This window comes from Triplophysa rosa, linkage group LG14, assembly GCF_024868665.1.
Source record: "Triplophysa rosa linkage group LG14, Trosa_1v2, whole genome shotgun sequence".
In the NCBI taxonomy this organism is placed as follows: Eukaryota; Metazoa; Chordata; class Actinopteri; order Cypriniformes; family Nemacheilidae; genus Triplophysa; species Triplophysa rosa.
The window spans coordinates 12,503,013-12,528,341 of record NC_079903.1 but is presented as its reverse complement, the minus strand read 5'-3'; the positions used below and the strand labels follow the sequence as shown (position 1 = coordinate 12,528,341).

Genomic DNA, 25,329 nt, shown 5'->3' with positions numbered 1-25,329 from the left:
ATGTTAACCTTTCGTACTACTTGCACAAAATCTTTAGGGTTCTGAGGGGAAAGGCCTTGAATCTGCCGGGTACAAGCCTCCAAAGAAGAAGCATGTGCCACAAACAGAATGTTGTTTCCTAACAAAGGAAGAAGAAAAAGGACAAAAGAAAGAATCAAAGCTATGAGGATCATATTAAAGTCAAGTCAAGGCAGTTGTGTTTACTATTAAGCAATTATTTTTATAGTATTTGTACTCACCTTTATTTTTGCAGTAAGCCAAAATGTCTTTGGTCACCTTGTAGCTCCGACTAATATACGTGTCATATGTCTCCGAGATGGTTAGTTTGTTAATGGGAAAGTGAGGTCTGTAACACACAAGATCGTGCTGATCTGACAGCTGAACGTGAAATCGAAATAGTTTATAACAGGCCACATGTATATAACTTACCTGTATGTTGTGTCTACATTGAGTTTGGCTGCAGCAAGATCTGTAGGAGGTATCCAAGCCGGCAAAGATGTTCCCGAGACCCATTTAGTCCACTCAAAAAGCCCAGGTTCCACTCGAATACTTATTCTGCCATCTTGCTGCATCCCTAGAATAAGAGCATGACAATAGTCACACAGCATATTCAACCTTCACTTGTTATTCTCAATAAAGATGTTGCTTATAGATTTTTAAAGGTCCAGTGTGTCATTTTTTAGAGGATCTATTGACAGATATGCAATATAATATATACATAACTATGTCTTCAGAGGTGTATAAAGACCTTACATAATGAATTGTTATATTTTTATTATCTTAGAATGAGCCATTTCTATCTACATACACCGCAGGTCCCGTTACATGGAATTACCATGTTGTTTCTACAGTAGCCCTAAACGGACAAACCGCTCTACAGAGCGCCTTTCGTAAATATGTTATCTCCTTCAGCAAAGAAACGAAAACATGACAACATCTTAGTTCTGTGTAAGCCACCGTAGTGCTTCGAAAGGGAGGGGTGGAGTGAGCCGCTAGATCACTGCTAGATGATGCTAAATTTCATACACTGGACCTTTAACACTTAATGTAGAGTTCCTGACTGCAGTACATACCTCTGAGGATTTCATGAGCTGTCTGGACACAGCGGAGGCTGGGCGAGCAGTATACAAAATCAATAGTGGTGTTACTTTCCAGAATAGCCTCACCTGGAATCAAATTCACAAAAAGGCATGTCAGGCTGTGTACCGCACGACATCTTAAAACAATGTGTCAACATACCCACTATCCTGGCCTGTGTAGATCCAACCACTGTAATAGGAGCATCCATTTCATACATTCTGTGTGCTTCACCCCAGGCAGGTAGCACAGCGGGCATATTCAGATTACTCCTCACATACCTGCCTACAGGAGGACAAACTGAGTCAGCAAACTAACTGCACGGTGCAAGTAAGAACTGAGATTACCTTTAGAGTCAGAACACTGTAAGAGCCATTGTTTTCCAAACACAACGTCCATTCTCTCTCCATGTCGACATACGAACAGGGTCCTTTTAGAAGGACGAGACTGAAGGTTGGATCGAAGCACCTTACCTCAAACAATAAAAGTACTTTCATAAATTACATTAGTAAAGGCATTAGTTAACATGAACTAACAATGAGCAATATAGTTTTTAGCATTTGTAAATCTTGTTAAATGCTAAATGCTGTAGAAATATTGCTCATTGTTAGTTAACTGTAAAGTGTTACCAAAATGCTATTTACATTTAAATATTTCACACTTAAAGCTGCAATCGTACATTTTGTTTATCTTTTGCTATCTCTGTTTGAAACATGAAACTGCAGACTACTTAATGTCGTTTTTCTTTATGTGTGCTTCAAATGAAGTCAAGCTGACATTTACCACGAAATACTGGTTTATAGAACACTGCGTTTTTTGTTTAATTTAACCCAAAAGCTACACATTGCAGCATTACATTAATAAAATTACATTATTAATGAAACTTTACAGCACAATTTTACTTCTAAAAATGTTACTGAAAATGTGTACAAAGTTACTCTAATTGTTGTGAATTGGGCACCTGCATAGGTTGGCAAATAACGCTCAAGATGGCGGAGTCTCCCAGCCTTGAGTTATCCATGCAACGAAGGCTGAACAGCCCGTCCAATGATTTGCTCTCTTTGTAGCCCTTTTCCGAAGGGGTAGTAGAAAAGAAGGAGTGTGACCTGTGCAAAAAGCATTTGAAGAGTTGAATGCACTGCAGGAGTCTTTGTTCATGTTTACTTAATATTCTGTACTTAAAATAATATTACAAAAGACCTACATTTTAATGCGAAAATTAGATGAAAATGAAGAAAACTTGAGCGTGCAGTGCAAAAGTCAGCATCACTATGCTAATTGTCTGGGTGGTTCCCAGTTGTTAAGGTGTTGTGCTATAATACACTTGTGCAAATGTGGCTAACCTTCTTCTAACCTTTCTATTGTCCACCAGGCAAAAAACAGAAGCCTGACCCTTATAAAAGTAATAGCAAACATCATTTAGGTTCACATTTGAACCTTACCCGTGGAAGACCCATGTGTCGCATTCATCAGCAGGGCTGACATAGTTCTCGGGCAGCAGTCCAGACAAGCCTGTACCCAGAGATGTACCGTTCACCCAGCCCTCACTCGTACTCATTTGCTCCACAGTCGATGAGAAGATGAAGTCTCCCTGCACCAGCTCCAACTCATCATCATTCTGAGGAGTGTACGGGTACATCACTCGCAAAGTCTGACAATAAAACACAGGTGAGACTGCATTATACTGTGTGGTTAGGTAAACAAGCAAAACCATTAAAGCTGATATAGGGAGTCAGGCCTACCTCATGATTCGCAAATCTTATGTCCCGTGAGAAAATAGCAGCGAGCCAATCGCAGCCGAGCTTGACCTCAACCCCTTTAGCCAATTTTTCCAAGGAAGAAAAATGATTGGTTGGAAAGTGATATGCTAGAGTCAAATGAAGTTGCTTTTTATGGGGTTCCACATGAACATCTGCGAAATAACAAGAAAAAAGTATTATGATCTGACCACAGTGTAAAACCTTCTTGCTGCCTTCATTTTTAAAGAACAAGAATATTAGCTTTTCAAGGCATTTCACTTTTATTAAGAGTGTTAAAGTTATGTTTCATGCTAATGTGCCATTTAAGTGAAAGTGCCAAGATCTAAAAAATGGCTCTGAAAAGTTTTTATTTGCATAATCTGCCTCCCAAAAGAAAGCAGCCCTTCTATCCATTATACAAGAAAAAGAATGATAAAGAAAAGTAAAAAAAATGTATATGGGCATTTTGGAATGCAACAGTAAACATGTAAAAACTGTACAACTGTACTCATCAGGGTGTGAAAATCAAAAACACACAAATACAGAGTTTTGGTTTGTGGGTATATTACTCTGTCACGTATAAACAGTGTGAACACCAGGAGGTAATGAGTGGATGGGAGCACAATTTAAGCACCATCTCTGACAAATGCTCTGATCACGCTTACCCACCAGCTTTAGTGGCAGCCTCCACCGCAAAGTCCGACGCAAACTTCTTTAGCGTCTCAGCCACCTGTTCCTCCACAAACAGCCCGATGAAGTTAGTGGAGGTGTAAAGCTCCAGGGGCAGAGGGCTGGGAAATCTCCCCCTCCACTGATTCACCGTGGACTGCAGCGCTTCACAGACAGCCACAACTTTATTGTCTGGGCACTACAAGCACAAAATAAAGAAATGAAATGCTGTTGCACCATGATGCAATTATAACTGATAGATTTTTTTGTGATGCAAGACATAACATAAAACATAACTTTACATTCAGATTAAATGATGAATCGTGGCTCACCATAAAGAACTGACAGAGTGTGATATGTGGAAATATGTTGTGAGCTTTGTTCTTGCCACAGGTTAAGCGAGACTGCTGCCAGAAATGGGAAAGTTGGTTTTGTAAAGGCCCACTGGGACACAGATATAGCACATACTCTCTGGGTAAAGGGTCGTCCAGAAAGGGGTCATCCAAATGGGAGAACAGCCTATGAAAAAACCAAGACATGATCATAGATGAGGCTCCAGTACAGCTAAACAAGTAAATCAACTTAATGAGCAACTAGACTGAGTATAAAGATATTAGATGCCACTAGAGGGCAGAAATGTCTCTGAAGAAGTAAAAACGAGTAAGCGATGACAATTCTGTCATTTACTCACCCACTTATCATTTCAAACCTTTATGACTTTCTTTCTTCCGCAGAACACAAATTAAGATATTTTGAAGAAAGTTGGTAACCGAAAAGCACTGGCCCCCATTGACTTCTATTGTATGAACACAAAACCAATGCAAGTGAATGGGGGACCAATTCTTATTCTTCAAAAAATATTTTCTTTTGTGTTCTGCAAAAGAAAGAAAGTCAAACAGGTTTGAAATGACAAGAGGGTGAGTAAATGATGACAGAATTTTATTTTTGGGTGAACTATCTTAACTCTTGTTTGTGGGTCTATAGTGGGCTTAAATAAATATAGCCATAACAATATTTACATTATATGTTAATACTTTACCAAAGCATATATGGTTAGTTTGTTTTTGTGTAAAAAAAAAAGGACTAAAGGGCTAAAAATGATAAATCTGCGATGGGTGAAAAATCTTGTTTATCTTCAAAATAAAGGTTGCAATGTGTTGCACTGAAATATTTGAATCTGATCTTTATATTAAAACATTTTAAATAAAGATTAAAAATGGGTAACAAAGACTCGAACACACTAAGATTAACAGCATAATGGAATAGAATATCATTTAAAAACAATTTACCAGTCACAAGCTAGCTGAACACTTCTGCCTCCGGTTGATGCCAGAGCTTTCGATCTGTAAAAAAACAGCATCTTTTAGAATTCAGTATCTTAGAAGATATACAGCCATATTTTAAAGAACATTAGTAACCAAACAACATTGGCCTGATTGACTTCCATTGTATGGACACAAAACAACGGAGACATTTCTCAAAATGTCTTCTTTTGTGTTCTGTATAAAAAAAGTCACACAGGTTTAGAACAACATGAGGGTGAATAAATGATAATAAAAAATAAAGCTTAGCTTATCTATAATTTTGCTTTAAATTATGATTTACAATTATTAGTAAAAAGTACTATGGAACATGTGATGTGTTTTTTTGTGAATGACACTGGTTATGCTTAATCATGTATAAACTAAGTATATACATAAGTATATACAGTTTCAAGTACGAGCACTTGTGCAACAATGCCAAGATGTACTGCTCATGCTGGTGTATCATTCGTGTTGGTGTACCTATATTTATTACGTCCTTAAGATCTGTGAGAGTGGAAAACCCATGTAAAAGATGAGATTACTTATTATGATTAACTTCAACAAGTTTTCAAGAAGCGGTGAAGGAGGCAAAGAGCTGTGTGGGAGTGATGACTATCACCCTTCTCTCACACTTCAGTATCTTATGCTCTGCTTTTCAGCATACACTTAGGTGTATAAAACTGATCTCCAGAATATTTATTAGAGTTTAAACATGAATATGAACAGAACAAGTACATTGTATTCTGTCATCAGGAGGTGTTGTAGGCTTTGTAAACCCTAAAGTTTCTCTCATAAAACCAGCAACCTATTGTGACTGGATGAAGAAGCTACAATTTAAACAACATTCATGTGACTTCACTACATTGTCCCATTTATCAAAACCAAACAAAGAGTGAATTGTAAAATTGTTTATATTGTGAAACCACAACAGTGAGCAAGACTAAGAACGTGTTGGTTATATGGGATTGTAATACGGAAAGCATAGGCATTTCAACAGGTCCTCATAAAACCTCACATAGCTCTGTTCTCACAAATACCACTGAAGTAAACCTTTGGGTATATTAGGACTTGCCTCTTATGATCAAACCAAATCATTTGATTATGATCATGTACCAAAAGGCAAGTTTGTGAACAACGGTCAGTCTGCATATTTGTTTGCAGTTAGCTTATCTGCTCTATCAAAACAAAACAAAACATTTGCACCGCAAGAGCAAGGACACCGTCCACCACCGTTCTTCTATAGAGAAAATGCAAATAAATTACGGTTAAAAACTAACTTAAAAGTGATTAGTTCCTTAATCTGAGTGTCACAAGATGCTTAAAAGCGGAAGACAGGCCAGCAAACACATGTAGTGTTTGTTTTGAAGCAGGTTTCTCACACTACACAGTAAATACAGTATAGTGTTAACTGAAAAGATATTTAAGCTTTATATTTTAAGCTGTTAAATCATGTAAGCAACCAACCATGTGGCATCCAAATATAAATATCATCATAATCTGTTGACATTATTAAACAATACTTTATTTACTTTCGAGACAACTGACATGTGACTTTTGCATAAATAAATCGGCTTATAGATTAAGTCAGGAGCAAACCCACAGCAAGACCAAATCATAAGTCTGTTACAGCACTAACAGACCATTAAATGCCATACACCCTTATGTACAGTATAAGTGCTGATTCTGAGGACATTAACATGAACTATTAACATGCATATCACGGAGGCAAGCATCCACCTGTTAAAGTTCAAAATTACACATAATATTTCAAGTCATATTTTCCAGTTCAGTAAAACGAACATGTCGAGATAGACCAAGTGAATAACCACCCACACAGGTCTCATTCAATTCTTTAGATGTCCCTCTTGATGTGTCACAAGCTATTTCCTATTTACTCATGTACAGCTCATGTAGAATTTGCTAAAGACGCAGTGGGGTTAATCTGTTAAAATTCCAATGACACATGTTAATAAATTAATTATGACTACATATGGAAAGCTGGTTAGTAAAACTGTCATTTTCATGCATTAGGTCAAATAAATATACTGTATGTATCTGTAGCAATACAAGTTTCTAATATTTTATACGTTGTAAAAATAAAATTGGACTGACAGATAAAAGGGCTGTCACAAATTTTCACTACACGATTATTGTGGCCAAAAGAATTCACAATGACAATATAAGTATACGTATAAGAAATACGTGAAGGTATTGGTCAAATTTAGCTTTATTTATTTAGTATTATTTATTTATTTCCAATGAATCACACTCAAAAAAAAAGTAAGCGACCATTTCCGGCCATTTCTGTAATTTTGCTGCATCTACTCACAAAAATTGTTTTGATATATTTACGGTAGGAAATTTACAAAAGATCTTCATGGCACATGATCTTTACTTATCCTAATGATGTTTGGCATAAAAGAAAAATCAATCATTTTGACCCATACAATGTATTGTTGGCTTTTGCTACAAATATACCCATGCTACTTATGACTGGTTTGTGGTCCAGAGTCACATTTGCATAACTATTAGTAAAAAATATTCAAAAATGTACGCAAACTGTCACTGGGACAGTACCCTTTATAAAGGTCTGGGCCCGTATTCACAAAACATCTTAAGGCTAAAATTAGCTCCTAACTTGCTGATTTAGGAGAAACTCTTAAAAATAATGGGCGTGCATGTCCTAATTTTAGGACTCCTAATTTTTTGTGCTAAGAGTATTTCACAAAGCGTTTTAGCGCTAAAACTAGCTCCTAAAACTGTGAGACGTTAGGAGTAGTGAAGAGGACTCCTAAGTCACTAAGACCAACTCACAACAATCCTAAAATGGCTGTAACACCGGCAGTCTACCTTGAAACTTAAACATTTTAGAAAGATTTCATGACAATGAGCTCAACCATAAAGACTACTAATATCTGCTAACTGTTAATAAGACAGGCAACATGCTTACAATTAGCTGAACATTTACTTTATATGAACATATAGTTTATTTGCACAAGATAACTCCTTTTTAAAATAACTCAAAAATCATGTTGTTTATTGTGTTTTGTTGTATTTGTTAGCTGTATTTTTTTAAAGTTATTGTTACTTAATAAAAAACAATAAAAAAACAAACAATTTGATTAATATTGATTGGAATGCACAACAAAAACTTGAATTTTGAAAAAATGTAGTTATCTGTTCTTGTAAATGAACTCTTCACTTGAATTAGTAATTTAGTGTATATTTTATAATCTTAATTTGAATACGGCAATAAATATTAAAACATTTTATTTGAACATGACTAAATTTTTGTTTTAAGATCTTAATTTAAATATGTCAGCATGAGACCTCATACTATAATATTTCTATGATTAAATGACTGACACAGACCCATCCTCTATCAGCCAATCACTGTGGTCATAGTCAGTAAACTTGCTGGCATCATCCATAGCAACGAGGTCAACCCCGCCCTTTTTCTTAGCTTAACATTTATTTCTGTTCCTTAGTAAAAGTTGCTCTCAGAAGCATTGTGAAGAGGTTTTAAGTGGAAACTCTTAACTAAAAACTTTTACTGCTGTTTAGGAGAGCTCTTAGTGTTAAGATAAAATGTTTTGTGAATACGGGCACTGATATGTATTTATTTGGTACCAATATGTCCCTCTTTAGGTTCAAAGGTGTAGTGACAGTGACCATATTTTCTGAAAGTGTAGAATTAACACAATATTGAAAAATGTGGTTTTTAGTATCATGTTATTGTTAAAGCGGCCGTGCAACGCTGTTTCATGCATTCTGATTTATTTACGATGTTAAACATGTTGTCATCTCATGCTTGACATGGTCAACTTGTCAAAAAACGAGTTGGACGCATGGCGTAGTATTTCTGTGCTCGATACACTCCCCCAACGTTTGTACAGGTTTCGGAAAGGTTTTTTTCGAACATGAAAATCCGTTTCGTAACAACTTTTCTTAGTCCCTTATTGGACAATTCTCTGGGAAAAGCATGCGGCACGCTTCAACCAAGGACAGCGGGAGAAGGAGCATGCGCACAAGTCACTTTCACTTGCGTGCAGGAGAGAGTGAGAGCACTACGTTCGCGAAGTTCAGCTGTATTTGTTTGTTCACTGCATTTGGGTGATGAATGTTATATAAATGGTGGATATAACACTGGATTTGGAGATCCTTTGAATCTGATAGATGGAACGGCGGTCCCAGCGATAAAAGTTGCCGGACATGAACCGCATGCGGTAAGTGAAACTGATGTCCCTCCCACACGTGTCGTATGTTTTCGGAAATAATCGTACAGCTGTATCTGTCTTTTATAAATGCGATCAAACTAAAGACTACAGATATTTGAAGGGTGCGATACTATTCTGTAAATACTCAAGATTAACATGAGATATGCAGAAACTGTCTGAGATACGGCCGCTTTAATAAATATTGTAGTATATTGTGACACCCCTAAGATAAAGCATTTTGTATTTTGTGGATACTTTAGAGTGTTGCAGCAGTCAAAAACAAAGGCCGTTTCTTAATTCGAAGAACTCAAAGAACGGACTTGTGTTCCAGCGGAGACCGGTCTTGCGAGGCAGCCTCGGAAGAACGAACTTGGATGGATGCGCCGCAATGACTTTTGGGACTTCAAGCGGGTTCGGTACGCGCATCGATATCAAGAACACATCCAGGTACTTTCATGCGTACTCTGTTCTTGTGTTCTTGAGTATTGGAACCGGTCTTTGGCGGTTATTGATGACGTGGAGCGAGAACACAAGGACACAAGACTGCTGAAGAACGCATATTGAGAAAGGCCAAAATTAAGTTTACACCAAGATTAACAAATCACGCCTGATAATCTTCACAGTGTTTCTTTCAGTCACACAGCTGACCAAACAGGCGTGCACACACCTTCTACTCTTTGGGAAAACCCCAAAGCTCAGACCTTCACATCCTTAAATTTCCTGTTCATAGAATTTCCGGTTAGCCTGATTCTCAACCAACAGGCTAAAAATAGAGCCACTGCAATCTAACCCTTTCAACGACTGCTTTCTATTGAGACAAAACTAAAGTAACACCTTATTTTTTAAATGCCTTGGTTACACATTACATAAACGTACTATACTAATAACACTAAATTGGGCATAATTGCATGCGACTAACTCTAAACCAAACACTAATCCTAACCCTATAGTACGTACATGTTGTCATAATAAATTATATTAAGGTAATTAAATGTATAACAAGAACAAAACTAATGTGTAAATGGATTTGTTTGCACTCAGCTCTTGACCGAGATCATTTTATTTATAGATAAAAAAATCCTCAACAGTAGTATGCATAAAGGATACTTAGTGTAAATAGATGTCTCATATTTTGCACAATAAAAAAAGTTAAATGCAACAGAAGGGACTGGAAGAAACCACTTATACGGTAAAAATAGAATGGAATATAATACTAAATCAGCAAAGGTCCGCTTCTCTAATCTGACATACATTTCCTCTTTCAAGATATCAATGAATAGTCTTGTTTTTTAGCCCATAACCACATGGACTTTGTGTAAAGTAATATTTGTGTGAAATAATATTTCATTATCAGTAGCAATATATTAATATCTCCTTAGTTCCAGTACAAACAATCTAACAGTCCTTTCTAAATAAATCGATAGCCCAAATGGCTGTTTTATGATGATGTGATCTTATCATCGATCAGACATAATAAAGACATTAAGCTTAAAGCCACTCTCTGGAAACAAACCTGTTTAACAAAATTAATTCAATATGCTTTAAAAAAACAAAAAAGGAAACAATCTGTAGCTATAGGCTGTATTAACTGTCAACCACAGTATAGTAACCTGTGAACTTAAGTGACCTTTTATACAAATGACAGTTAGCCGTCGGCACCAACGCACCTCTCCGATACCATATAACGCCTCTTCTATCTCTGAACACTGAGTGCACTATACTGCCAAAGCAATAGCAAACAAAAGGCAAATTGTAGAACAATATACTGTATATCTGTTACTGTAAAAGTGAGCTAATGTGACAGGTGAGGTGACATAACACCTATATGACTACATACTGTATCAAGACATTTATTTTAAGTAACCAATTTGACAGCGATGCAGAAATAAACAGTCCATTGCATTAAGACAACTGCCCCAAAAATGATTATAATAAAAAAAAATGTTTTTAAATCACCCATTCACATCTTTATTTGCTTAGTCCAAACATGTTGGTCCATGTGAAAAACAAAAAAATAAGCAATTCTGTCATCATCTACCCACCCTCACATCTCTAAAAAAAATATTTTTTAAACTGTGGGACACAATAGAAGTTATTATTAAAATGTCACGATTATCGTTAGCTGCCAATTTCAGCCTTCTATCAAGTTCTTGCTTAAATAAAACTACTGTAATCCAACAGAAAAAAATCCACAGATTTATTGTAGAAATCCTAAAGGTCCAATGTGTCATTTTTAGTAGGGATGCACTGATATGTAAATTTATAATTATTTTACACCGGAAGCAGATAACCGATATGGCCGATATATAGTATCTAAATATTAATATAAAATTCCCAAACACTGAAACAAAAGGCAAAAAGTGGTCATGTGCTTTTATTTGAAAACATTAACTGCAGAAAACAAGGTAACCATTAGTTCTCTTTTCCCCCTGAAAATCATGTACCAAGCCTACTTTACACTAGTTAATGATTTTTTAACCTTCAAACTTTTCTGTTATATTTTTCATTTAATAAACAAATTATAGATGTTCTTCCAGAGCAACCCAGAAAAATGTTCTTAATAGCCACATGTCTAACAGGTCTCAAGACAGAAAGCATTCAGACAGCAGTCTGATTCGAACAAATTGCTTTTGTTCCTATAATTTACACATTCATAAATATCTATACTGTACCTACATCAACAATGTTTTGCTAATAGCAGTAAGTGAATGATCATGACATAAAAATAGTACTGTACTGTATTTTAACTGTGAGCAGCGTGCAGCTGAAGAAGTTTAACCAAAGGAAATGATTTATCGGCTATAATATATTGGCCTAAATTTTATTATACCGATATGGCCGATAATTTATCGTGCATCCCTAATTTTTAGAGGATCTATTGACAGAAATGGAAAATAATATACATAACTATGTGTTCAGACAGAGGTGTACAAAGAGCTTACATAACGAAGATGATTTTATTACCTTAGAATGAGCTATTTCTATCTACATACACCGCGGGCCCCTTTACATGGAATTCAGCATGTTGTTTCTACAGTAGCCCTAAATGGACAAACTGCTCTAGAAAGTGTATTTCAAAAATACTTTATCTCCAAAGAAGCAAAAACGTGACGGCCTCAGTTCTGTGTCAGCCACCATAGTGCTTCAAAAGGGAGAGCTGCTTGAGCCGTTGGTTGCAATTCACAACCTCACCGCTATGCTTCTAAATTTCATACACTGGTCCTTTACAAACCTTAGCAAAAGGCCCATAACACTTTTCCAAAACAATAACCAACCAATGGAGTTGAATTCTTGTGTCTTCAGACAGCTTCAGAGGTAACGCTGAAGCAGCAGGGTGGAAGGACACGCTTTTGTACACACAGCCATCATTCTGGCAATCGCACAACCAACGCAGATGGTGTACTCGCAACAGAGATCACACACACAACCACACACTGATGCATGCCTCTCATAAGCAGTGGAGGAGTTGATTTGGGAATTAAAGAGCAGGCCGGCTTTTTTAACAACCGCTTGTGGATCACACTCTTGTCGGTGTCTGAGAGAGAGCATGTTTTTTCAGTAGTGTTGGAAAGGGGCTCAGTCTCTATTGATGCTAGTGTGCTGGCCTACATCTGTTTCCTTTATATCCACCGAAGGAGTCAAGCCAAAGAGAAAAAGATGTTGCTGACGCTCAGCAAAAAGGCTCTATCCCACATGTCCTTGTTAGCTAAAGCATTGACCGCATTTACCAGGTGCCAGCCCCGCCACACGGGGGACTGGGCATGGGACAGACCGAGGGAATAGCGCACAGCTGTTAATCCAGAAATATGTCCAGCCAACACCTGCACATGTGCCCAACCCGCAACAGGGACAACTGGCCGCCGCAGAAGGGCTAGAGGGGACCACTTGTTTCAAAAGATCACATCAGAAGCATGAAATGCCTCAAGGAACGCCAACAACGTGACCTCTGAATAAAGTGGCTGATAAGGATCTCAGTACACCAGAAACAGAGAGGGCCACGGCCGCTATCTAATCTCTTGTGTTTCAGGAAGGAAGTTGATGACATTTACACAACGTGATCCTGAAACAAAACCACAATGATAATGTTATGTTATTATATGTGCACACCAAGGTTATTTTAGTTTACTAAAATAAAAGCTTGGAAAACCTTTCTGTTCATTGAAATCAAATAAAATATTGACCTAAAAATTATTGGAAAAACTTAACTCAAGGAAAAATTGAAATGTTGCCTCAAAAATAAACTGAAGTAAGTTTAAAGCGGTAAAATTATATTAATAAACAAAAACTAAAATAAAAATGAATTAATCTTATATAGCGACATTAAAAGTAAAACAATAAATTATAAAATGACAAAGGCATATACCAAAATTGCTAAAACTTCTCAAATAAAATCTAAAAATAAAAGCTATTTTAAAATATTAATAAAACGAAATAAAACGAAAATCAAAACTATAATAACTCCAGCACACTGCCTAAACGCTACATTATGAGAAGGCAGTAAGCACATGAGATGTCCCGATAGGATCACATAGACTATGCATTAAGTGCTTATAGATAAAGATGGTGAAGTGATGAATGAGGTCGGTGTAATGAAATTTGAAGCTGTAGATTGCTTTTTTCTTTTTAATTAAATATCTTCTGTCTATCAATTTAATATGCAGAAATGATTGTTTGTCAAAAAAAAATACATCTGCAGTACCACTAGGTGATCCCCAACCAAGGTTCTTGTGATCCATTCCAAATGAAACAAAGGAGGGTTTTCTTCTGATCACAAGATTTCACAAAAAGACACATAGGACCTTCCCACGCAAAACTGAGCGCACATGAACTACGTGCTTTATTTACTTCTGAACAGCTGCAATGTCTGGGGTTTTCTCATTCGTGTGCCAAAAGAAGAATGGAAAAAACACCTTGTGACTTGCAGATCATTCATGCTGTAATAACTGCAGATGTTGTTTCTCACATGTTGTGAGACATATTAAACATCTCTGCATTGACTGCTCACATCTGAGTCAGTGTTTGGTGGTTGGATGACAACTGACGAATGTCTGAAAGCTGTCATGTCAAAGAAACTCTTAAAAGAAATCAGGGCACTTCACAGTCATTATGTGGGTCAATACAACCATGGAAAAGAGAGCATATTAATAACTCGGCTTGACACCCACAAGGCCGTCGATTTGGGTAGGGACGGTAGGGACGTGTCCCACTCCCTACCAATATTCAGAGAACACTAAATTGTCCCTATACCAATAATTTGAACGATTTGAACGAGTGAACGATTTCGGACACTGACGTAATATAACCTGCGTTTGACAGTATACTGTCGCGGACATTCGTCATAATGCTTATATTTATTTTATAAAAATTCATTCGTACTTTATTTGTCACGTTTTTGCATTAGTTTTTAATAAAGAGAACAAAACAACTGTTTGCCACGTTTATTTTATTACGTTTAATAAAATGATTTTATATATTTATAATAAAGAACCACTGTCTATACATTCATTTACTCTGTTTAGTCTCAAAAAGTAGAAAATAACTGTCAACAAGAACGAAGTATAACCGTGCATTTGTGGCATTAACCTGATATCTATAGCATTAACGGTCACTCTCCACCAGCTGATTCTAATCAGATGGTTAATTCGCACTGTATCATGGGAAATAATGAGTGAACTCAAAATCAGAATGCATTGTGGGTAAAAAGTAATGAACGAATGTAGGGAATGAGTTGTTCACTCAGAATCCGGACAACACAACAAAACAAAATGGCGGACACCTGATATAGTGCACTATATAGGAGATAGGGGGAGAATTCAGACATAGCTTGTGTCTGTGTCAACAAGACACGATGAGCATGATTATGCAGGCTACATTGTCTTACCAACAGTTTATTGACAAAAAATATGGGACAAGTTGTGTCACATTTTGATTCAGGAACAGTGTTTTCCCCAATTCATGACAATCCCCTATTAACCGGATGAGTTGCAAACTTAAACGTTAGTCTAATCTATGAGGATAACTACATATAACGTTAGTGGATTATCATGACAATCGACTGTTTCATATGCCTTTATTACCTAAAAATGCTTATTTTTAGTAAGCATTTTTTCCAAGTTATGATCCAAATTATGTTTCTGTCTAACTGTAAGTGTTTAGTTCTGCTGTGTGAGGGTTATGTTTAGGCAATATAAAATGTATGAGTGATACATGATATCAATGTAAAATAAACCAGTAAGTAAGCCATTTAAAATTTTTCTTAATTGCTTTTGTTTATGGCATTTGTAATAATTATAGTAAGCAATCAATGTCTAAGCCATGAATGTGTTCATATGGAATGCATTAATGCACGTTTTTGTCAGGTCAGGTGACAGAAGCAGTCCTTTCATGTTGTGGAGAGGCAGGGTCACAGATGAGGTCAAACAATGACATAGTGTTGGTTGTGAAATTCAGTACTGTTATAAATGCTACAGTGTTGTGTTTAAAATGAGAGCTTTAAAGGAGTCATGAACTTAAAACCACAATTTTAACCCGAGATTTTGTTATATAAGATGGAATCATATTCAAGCGAACATCCTGTAAGTGTCAGAACTGAAAACGCCCTTGTTACTGAAATAACAACTGTTATTGACACAAGGCCCAGCGAACGGCAGGTCTTGGAATGAATATCCACAGAAGAATATCAACGACTACTTCTCTAACCCCGCCCACTGGTTCGAGCATGGCAATTCTGAAGTAACACAAGTTGAGCGGAACCAGATAGAGCGAGCAAGCAATAAACATGCAGTTAAAGATTGCTAAATATTGTGCAGTCAGTGCCTGGTTGTGGAAGAACACAGTCGCTGCATAACCTTCCTTCGGATTCCGACATTAGTAATGCGTGGTTGAAGTTCATTTTTAAAGACGTTCCAGCTCACGTGGCTATAACATTGAGCGTTTGTTCGATTCATTTCACAACGGATTCCTTTGTGAACAAGGCACAGGTCGACGTTGGATTTGCGGAGAGACTAAAATTAAAAAGCAGTGTTGTGCCGTCAATATTGGATTCAACAGGAATGGCGCAGCAATCTTATGTGAGTAAAAAAAAATTGTACTATGCGTCACTATTGCTTTGTTAGAGATCGCTTGATATGCCATGAGCACTATTCACACGTGATTAGTAGGGGTGGGAATCGTTTGGTCCCTCACGATCGATTCAGAATTGATTCTTGACATACTAATTAGCATACAGAAAACGTCATTACGGCGCATTTGCCCTCAGAGTCAGACTAGTGTTGGCACTTTCGCTTCTAGTCTTTGTACTGTCACATATTGTATTTTAATACAACAGAGTGCCCAATAAAGCCATTCTCATTGACATTTTCTGTTTTTCAGTCACTTTTACGAATTGACACATCCTCTGACAAAATCATCACACACATATGAGAGGTGATTTTGGCAATATTACTGTATTTGTCTCGTGTAGCGCGTGTGAGCTGGCTAACAAATGGCGCATATTTACAGAAGTATGATCAATGACAGGTTTTGGGAAACGCTATATTGCACTCATTGACAATTCGGCTGCGGTATGGTGAATTGAACGCGCTGTTTCTCCCTCCCGCTCACTTCACAGAGTAGATGCAGAGAAAGACCATCCTGAAATGTATTTTGTTTATATTGAAGTTTAGTACAACTGGGCTGAATGGTTTTCTCTGGCTGTGTCTCATTTCGTAAGGCTGCGTCCTCCAGAGGTCTCATTCGAAGGCTGCTACGTCATCGAGGCTGTCTCATTTCATTAAATCAGGTAGGACTCTCCGGAGGCACCCTTCAAATGCGTCCTTCTTTGACAGAAATTCAGAGGATACATGAGCTGTATCCTTCGTTGCATAATTCTTTGCGTCGGCCAATGTCTGTTATTTGAATAGCTGTTGCCGTTATTATACGGCAACAGCTGCACATTCAATCAAGTATGTGGTGTTTAAATGTTAACAGTTTACAATTTGTGTCACGTTTTTTTAATCTTAGCAGGCATATGTAGTAAATAGGTTTACAAGTGTTTAGTGATTTTTAAAGTTTTGAAATAGTAAGGCAAAATTTTTATATTTGTTTAACTCCTTTGGCATTGTTTAGGGTAGAAAGTAACCAACTTTTTACCTCTTAAATCACGTAGAAATCATTTAAATTAATTTGACAGGTGTGCGAGTGCAACGTGTTGTCATAGCAACGTGGTACTTCCTGTTTCCTTTTCTGCCAGTATGTCCTAAGGATGTCTCTTTAATTCTAAGTCTAGAATCCTCCGTATACCGCATCCTTCAGAGGATGATACCTCTGGAGGACACAAGGACGCAGCCTTACGAAACGAGACACAGCTACAGCTTCTTTCTCTACTTCTCGTGTATGTAAGGTAATAAGGTTGCACTGTTATAGAGGTCTATTAAGCCCTCAGTCATACATCCTGTGAGTTTAAAAATGTAGGCTGATCTTGCTGCCTGAGGATGAACTGAAGAGCCACAGAGGTAATAGGTATATAGTAGCCTATTATGCAGGTCATACTGACACAATAATATAGAGTGCAAGATACAGGTTACTGTATCAAACACCAGCTCTTAGGCAAAAAAGTAGGAAAAATTAACTATCATTTTTTTCACCTTTTTTGGCCAATCGAGGGTGGCATTTTGAGAGCAAAATAAAGTGACCAGATCTATGATGAATTTTGTACACTACTAAACTATTTTGTGCTCTAGTAGTAATTTAATCATTAGTTTCTTGTTGATCGTGATGATATGGCACAAGTCACATCCACAACACATAGTAATGAGATCACAGTTGGTCAAAGCAAGTTAGCATAAATGAGCCCTCAAAAAAATCAAAGGTGATCATCGTTTTTAGCTCGTTTTTTTATTAATGATTAGTGGAGGCAGATTTATTTTCCATTTTTAAACTCCTACTGTCAAATTTTGCACTACAAACTGTGAAACGAAAACAATATAAATGCCTATTAAAGCTACACAGGTTACAGAGTCAGCAGTGAGTGCTTCTCTTTTCATTTGTTTGAGTTATATCAACCACACAGAATAGCAGGAATATTAGGCTGCTGTCACTAATGTATTGACGTCAGTTTTCTTTCTCAACTTTTTACGCTCACTTCAGACAAAAACGACCATGTTTATGACTTAACTCTGGTGCAATGGTGCAATAAGCTGTGAAAAAGTAGTTACTACATTTTTAACAAAACCATGGTTTAGGGGATGTTTAATGTACACGACTTGTGTAAAAAATAGGTTAATCACTTAAAAGTAAAGGGAAAAGCAGAATAAGCTTTATTTTTAGAAAACAAATGTCAAAATGTGAATAATTCATTATTCCAGAGATCCCGCATTATTTCGGCAAAATTGGAAAGCATATATAGCTACTTGACGTCTATCTCTGTTACAATGTAGCCCATTTAAAAATTGTCAGCTGCATGTTTAGATACGTGTGAACTTTAGACATATTAAATAAAAAAACTCGTTTCGTATTTAAGCTATAAAACAGAGTGGCATTATATGCAAGCTATTCGTTTGACTTACGCTCTATGCTGAGGGAATCCCATCGACAGAAGCACATCCAGACTGGACCCATGCTTGGCAGAGACAGAACTGCTCCGTCGAAGTCTGCGCGGAATAATCTTACTGTACAAATCCTCCTTTGCTGCCATCCTTCAAGTCCTGTTAAACGATACAATCGCATCCGACGGCGGTGAAAGACAACGCAGCCATAGGAAACATCTGCTTATTTAGCCAATGACTAAACCGTAAACGCCTCCTCCCAATCAAGACATCAGCAGTGTGAGATCACCGTTTGTGTGTTTATATACAGTAGTACAGTATACAGTAGCGAAAAGACGCGAGCAATAGATTCTACTGGTTGTGTTCAATGACGCCTACTTACAGCAGCATCTTGGCATATAGGCGGGTCCCGCGTCAGCTTGTTTCAAAACACTTCGGACAGGCCAGCATCAAGATGCCCATCTGCCCAAAATAGGTAAAGGTAGTCATGTCATTGTGTTTTATAACATACCCAAGTAGACCTTTCACCGTTTTCATTATGTTTAATACAATACAGACCCTGATTTGACTTAAGTTAATGTTACTCATCGGTTACAGACTACAATTATATAGTACAAATGTGAATAAAAAATGATGCAGGTTTACTAAATTACTTACTGTAACAGATTATTAACTTATACTAACCAGTACTTACATGTATAGTTTATATTGAAATATGAATATCAATGTATGCAAAATATTTATTGGCATCATTTATACATTGACAAAATATATAATAAAATGCAATAATAAAGGATATGCACATGGTACATTACATAAAACTCAATTTGTACAGTCAATTTTTACTGTAGGTTTATTTACATTGGGAATCATCGCTACTACAAGCTTGTTATGCCTAAAAAGTTACCATACAACAGGATGGGTGTGATTCTAAAGTCAATTGTTTCTGATTTCTATTAAAAACAACTGAAGCCCGACCCACTCAATCTACCACTGAACAGTACTGTAGTCAACAAGTCTGAAACAGGTCAAGGAAAAGTTCTTTTAAAAGTCATTTCCTCCACCAGATGCTTTAATCACAGCTTCTTGGCCCATACATAATAAATAATTGACTTTTTCTCAGAGTACTCATGCATGACCCTGCTGTGATGGATCATAAGGCACAATAAGACAAAACACACATCCCGCCTCTTGGAAAGCCTTCTTCATCTCCACCTGGTGGTAGAATGGGAGCAAAAAGTACAATGTATTATTAAACACTGGCAAAAAAAGATGTGTATTGTCCATTTTATTTGTGGATTTTAATCTCCTAAATATCAGACTATGGGGTTTTATAAAAGTTGTGACATGTCCAATTTGACTGTTACTGTCAAAGCTCAGGGTTATCAGAACAATGACAGCCAAAAGATCAGCCATACCAGTTGCCCATGTTCCATACACAAGCCCACCACAGCACCACCACTGCCAGGCAACTTCACTGCAGATCCAAACTACATAAACAATTTCATACAACACTGAAATGTATTGCATTTTATAGAGAGCCTAAATTAACGCGTTACAAGAAAATTGTTAGAAATACCATACACAATTAACACCCTTTTTTAGCATTAAATTATTTACCTGTCTTGCAAGATTGACCATTTTCAGATTTCCTGGGCCCAGACAGTCATCAGTATAAATAGACCTGATGGAAAAAAATGCAATTTAATTTCTTTCTAAATTTGAAACCATTCACTTCTTGAGAATCATGATTATGGTTGGAAACCAACCTCTAATTGAACTTCATAACATGCAAACTGATTATGTCAACATTTAAAGACTGTTATTTACCTCTACACACTTTTGTTCGATGTATAAGCTTTAGTATAGTATAGCCACTGTTACCGTGTGCACCAAATTGTTATTTAATATTGTGCATAAAGTGAATAAATATTTTGTCATCATTAACAACAAAGCCACACATGGATTATGAGCGTTGCCATATAAATCCTGAAATTCAATATTTCTCAGTTGTCAGCCATTACATTGCTAGTTTCTTTTCACAGATCAAACGCATGATATAAAGTTTAATACAACCCACAGACATTTTTCTTGAATTCCATTTAATTTTGACAGTTTGATAGACTGAGCATACTATAAGGATCATACCGTCTTAGCTCAAAGTTTTCGTCCATGAGCTGTGCAAGTCTGGGCCAGTCTTTACACTCGTAAGCAGCCCTGCATACAGTGAAAGAAAAAATGTACACTCAGGGTGGGTTAATGGCATGAAAATGGAATTATTTAAGGACCGATGCATTAACCAACCGAGATTGGTCTGTGAGGTCAGCAAACGACTTCATAGCTTCAACCACAACAGATTCACCTAACCAATAAAGACACACTGTAGCTTAAGAAAAATCTCTGTAAGTTTATCATCACGACAAAAACCGTTGTGTTCAATCATTATAAAACTCACCATTCAGCCAGCGTTGTCTAACATTACTGTGAATCCGTCCAGAATCACTTGGATCACCCAAGTAGGCCAGCCAAAATAAGGGAAGATCAGTCATATCCAAGGGAATGTACTCTCCTATGGAAAAGAATACAGAATATTAAAGAGCAATCTCTATTTTTAATCATGAAATTTTATTTGTAATCTGGCTAGAAAAAAAAAGAATACCAAAACCCCGCTCATCCATAAGGTGCTTGCTAAAGTCCATGTAAACCAAGCCTTCATAGACCTTCAAGAAAAGGATTGGTTGAAAAATGTTTCAAACTGTGTAAATCAAATGGCTCACAATAATATGTGAAATACCTGCACAACCCTGTCCTGTAGACCAGCTGTGATGAAGAGCTCATCCGTCTCAACATTGAGGATGAAGTTAGCCCTGATTGGTTTAGGAAGATCCTGACCCAAGATAAAGTTAATGTAAGATAACAATTTATCTTAAAAAAATGTAACTGATTGATAAATGATGTGCATACATTGTCTGTAATGTTGTAAAACTTCATCAGGCACTTCAAGGTGGCTGACACGATTGCACTTCACATAAAACACAAAGTGTTAGAATTTAAAAAAGTGCCTCAGAAAACTTCTTGATTTTATATAATGAAAAAAGGCATGCATGAGTTTAGAACAAATTGCCAGACAACCAATGTTTGAGATCCAAGTACAGGCCTACTTACCTGCTACCAGCTAAACCCTGGAAGTCATCAAAGAAAAATATGTTACAAGAGTTCGTTGTATCAAGATCATTATGTGAATTAGATGCATTGTGAGGTTTTATTTGTCAATACTAGAAAAACCCCCAGCAAACAATAGTAATCTTACCACTTGCCGAGGAATGTTTGTGTCATACTTGAGGGTAAAATTCTGCTTGGACAGAGCAATGCTGATTATAAAAGGAAAGCAGAAACAGATGTCTTAATAAATTAATTTACATGGGTACTCATTTTCTTCACCTAGAGATTAGAGCTCTCTCACCCTTGTTCCGAACAGAATTGGTAAAACTTTTTGCAGGTGGCTTGCAAAAGTCGTAGACCTCCTAGGTACCTGGAAGATATAGATAAGAGATCGAAAAACATTCATTATATAATATATAGATCATGTTTTAGATGGCAATTGGTTAGCATACAGCAGCATTCCACAAAATTGTAAAATCCACAATTAACTAACAGCAATGGCACTAAACACTTGTTATATTACTGCACAGTGTATGGCATGCTGTTTTCTTAATATGCCTCCAAATATTTCTAAAATAGCATGCTCCCTCCAACCTCATTGCATAATTAAAGGCAACATTTTATAATTCCTATAAATGCACAAATATAAAACAATGAGAACCAAAGAAATAACTAATGACTGAACAAACCCCTCTTTGCGGCTGATCCGGAAAAGGTCCTGCAAGCTTCCAAACTCTGTTGGGTCATTCAGAGGATGAGGTAGAAGAACCTTAAAAAAAACATCAAGGTAAGTAAATTGATGTTTTCCTAATATCCTAGAATTTGTACCTCAATCCATTCTTATTTACCAGAGTTTGACTCTCCATGAGCGTGACTTCAGCCCAAAAGTTAGCAATGGTCATGGCAATGGTTTTTCCATTGAAACCATCAGATGGGTTCCCCATAACTCCAACCCTTTAAGTCAACAAACAGGGAGGGAATACATATGTGTGAAGGGAATACGTGTGTGCTTAATGAAAAAGAGGTAGGTCACTTTTTTGCCATTTAATTGAGCTGTTGTGGGTACTACCTGGCATATGAGCGGCATGTAATGGGTTTAGATGGGGACAACTGTTGCTTTGAAGAATAGTGAGCAAGCCATTTTGTGTAATCAGACAGACCCTGTATAACATAAATAGAATTAAGAATTTTTATTTCATATAAAAACATAAGATTAAGGTAAATAATAATAAGATTTTGAACCCACCACTTGACCAATTAGTTGAAATCCTGTTGGCAGCTTCATCCCATAAACAGGCACTTTCTCCTCATTTATCAGCCATTCCTACAACCATAACACTTCAGAGGTGAATATCAAATAAAAGCCACGTGAAACAAAAACAATTGCAAATCTATTCCAAGCACACATTTTCATGAATATATTAGGCATAAATATAATACATAATTTAAACTGACCCAAAACTTTCCAAAGGTTCTGTCAGTAACATCTGAGTGATTGTAGAGGAATTCAGAGATGTATGGTAAAGACTCCTTGCGCAGACAGTAGAAGACAACGCTGGCAAGCCGTGATGCAGTGAGGCCCTCCTGGGGCTTCTCAAGAAAGAGCATGACTCTGGTAGGCAGTAGGGACACAGTTTGAGAAGGGAAATCCTTTTAGTAAATATTGCTAAAAAGGTCTCTGAACAATACTTATTTTTCCTATCCACAAAAACAAGAAAAAGACGATTAGTCATATCACCGATGAGTGTCAGGACACACTTCAACAATTCCTCTGGAGTTGCTCTTCTCTCCTGTCTCAAGTTCATAATATATTGCAAGTTCTCCAGGCTAGAAAAAGGAATAAGCAAGTGAAGCAAATGAGTACAAACAGATATTAGGGTGAAAAACTAGAGTATAAACATATTTTATTGAATATGTCACTGTATACATGGAGTATAACCAGTCAGCTACCCTCTTAAAAAAGCCAATGCATGCCATTGAAGAACCATTTTTGTCTGAATGGTTCCATGAAGAACCTTTAACATCTGAAGAACTTCTCTATTTCACAACAGCTTTTTTTGTAAAATATCAGAAAGAAATGGCTCTTATAATTTGAGTGAATGGTGATTTGATATAAATATGTAAAGCATGTATAATCATGTAAATTCCAGACTGCGGGCCAAAAGCTGATCAGTATAAACCTGTTTGGATGATTGTATATGACATCTCACCCAACAGAATCAACAATGAACTTCTCTCACCTTGGACCTGAAAAAGCGAATGACTTGTGCAATGTCAAAATTCTGATCAGCACAAAGCATGTCACCTGCAATCTGCAAAAGTGAAAATCCCAAGCCATTAAAGTTACTTAAATCAAATAAAACACTTGAAAATAGATATTTGTAGTATTAAGTGGCATCATACCACCATGATGTCATCTTGTAGCTGGCGGCTTCGGATGGCCAGCTCAAGGTCCGCGACAGCACCGAGTCTGTCATCAAGAGTCGTGCTGCCGTCGTTCACAACATTCTCCACTGGAAAGTCATTTGCTGTAGCCCACCGTTCATAATGCTTGAATCTAAAATAAGCGCAGTTTTGTACCAGTCAGGACTGCAAGGTAACCTCCGTAGACATTTAAGGGACATCATTTCCTTAATATTTCAGATTAATGCAAAATCCACAACCTGTGGTTACATACACTGTACAATTGAAAATCAGAATCAGAACCAGAAAGAGCTTTATTGCCAAGTATGTTTGCACATACAAGGAATTTGTTTTGGTGACAGGAGCATCCAGAACACAGAAACAGCAACAACAGTACACAGAGACCATAACACAACGTGTTGTCACTTACTTATGGCAATCACTTACTTATCAGCATTTGTGACCAAATAGACTTCACTGAAGAGCTGACGCCTAAAAGAAAAGATGATGGTATGCTGTGTGTGCATGAAAAACATCTTTCATAATCCCTGTCTAAATACAGACCAACAAAAATAATGACTCACGTGTTGACTGTTTCCCACCAGAAATCCAAGATTTTCTTTCCACCCACTCCAGGTAAAAGAGCTTTGGGCACACCGCTCAAATGAGCATACAGGCCTGTAACGTCACTCTTATAAAATAGGTACATATTTAAGTCAAGCTGAATTCACTCGATTAACAAATGAATCATGTAACAAACTTTCTACAGTGCCGATAAACATTTCTAGATTACCCTGAGACATTTTGGGTTCACACGTGCGCTTAAAAGTTGCAAATATACTGTATGCACAAATTTTAAGAGTTTATTGCGTATCAATGGACATTCATGTTTACCTTGATTTGTGTTTCTAAAACCGTGCCGTGCCCTGCAACCAACAGGATGCAAATCATTTCTCTGCTTTATTGTTTGTAATAGCGCAACACAATTTACCATTCACCGAGTTTGATGAAAGTCCATAGTGCAACTAATAACAGTTACAACCTTGAAGTGAAGCGCGTCAGCGGAAGCGCTGTAAATCCTTAAAGAGACACGCTCATAATTTCGTTTCAAGAAAAGTGAAAATAGGGCCGTGTCTCTTTAAGAAAAGCTTTAAGCGCGCCGATGTGTCACAATAATGGGCGTTTCAGTAAGCAAATGTCAGTTTCTCAATTCCAAGAACGGGCTTGTGAAAAA

The 25,329-nt window shown here is 37.0% G+C and overlaps 2 protein-coding genes across 8 annotated transcripts in view; both read right to left on the bottom strand.

Moving 5' to 3' along the window:
• The window catches only part of ubash3bb (ubiquitin associated and SH3 domain containing Bb), a 112,419-nt gene extending 92,951 nt beyond the window's left edge, over positions 1–19,468 (bottom strand). For 5 of the 6 annotated variants that reach the window (XR_008964236.1, XR_008964235.1, XR_008964237.1 and 2 more), the window contains exons 1-13: positions 18,552–18,898; positions 4,775–4,828; positions 3,818–4,004; positions 3,486–3,684; positions 2,820–2,989; positions 2,520–2,728; positions 2,039–2,183; positions 1,425–1,545; positions 1,240–1,362; positions 1,074–1,166; positions 430–574; positions 240–346; positions 9–118 (exon numbers count right to left, since the gene is read on the bottom strand). Coding sequence is in view for 1 of the 6 variants with exons in the window: in XM_057350325.1 (XP_057206308.1) it covers positions 9–118; positions 240–346; positions 430–574; positions 1,074–1,166; positions 1,240–1,362; positions 1,425–1,545; positions 2,039–2,183; positions 2,520–2,728; positions 2,820–2,989; positions 3,486–3,684; positions 3,818–4,004; positions 4,775–4,828; positions 18,552–18,679 (1,791 nt within the window). In the remaining 5 variants the exon portion in view is untranslated. The other variant, XR_008964238.1, reaches the window with a different exon arrangement.
• Positions 19,469–19,584: 116 nt separating this feature from the next.
• On the bottom strand, positions 19,585–25,223 carry gkup (glucuronokinase with putative uridyl pyrophosphorylase). 2 transcript variants are annotated; one of them, XM_057350326.1, is made up of 23 exons: positions 24,990–25,223; positions 24,680–24,773; positions 24,543–24,587; positions 24,096–24,249; positions 23,933–24,004; positions 23,431–23,519; positions 23,148–23,304; positions 22,939–23,016; positions 22,762–22,853; positions 22,541–22,646; positions 22,382–22,461; positions 21,994–22,062; positions 21,841–21,901; positions 21,696–21,712; positions 21,495–21,552; positions 21,325–21,417; positions 21,190–21,250; positions 20,986–21,099; positions 20,835–20,892; positions 20,679–20,747; positions 20,151–20,214; positions 19,949–20,020; positions 19,585–19,745 (listed from the first exon to the last, which is right to left on the bottom strand). In XM_057350326.1, the coding sequence occupies exons 1-23, from the start codon at positions 25,087–25,089 to the stop codon at positions 19,659–19,661; spliced, it is 1,890 nt and encodes a 629-aa protein (XP_057206309.1). In that variant the 5' UTR covers positions 25,090–25,223; the 3' UTR covers positions 19,585–19,658. The 2 variants fall into 2 exon arrangements, with proteins under 2 accessions (XP_057206309.1, XP_057206310.1); XM_057350327.1 differs by having other exon boundaries at positions 24,680–24,786; positions 24,990–25,169.
• Between the last annotated feature and the right edge of the window lie 106 nt (positions 25,224–25,329).

Bases quoted from the DNA above. Each gene is read 5' to 3' on its own strand.
- gkup (XM_057350326.1), bottom strand. From the start codon at position 25,089: ATGGTAAATTGTGTTGCGCTATTACAAACAATAAAGCAGAGAAATGAT. The intron at 22,854-22,938 runs GTGGGTTCAAAA...TATGTTATACAG, and splicing joins TTCAACTAATTGGTCAAGTG to GGTCTGTCTGATTACACAAA. The intron at 20,021-20,150 runs GTAAATAATTTA...TTGTTTATGTAG, and splicing joins TGGTCAATCTTGCAAGACAG to TTTGGATCTGCAGTGAAGTT.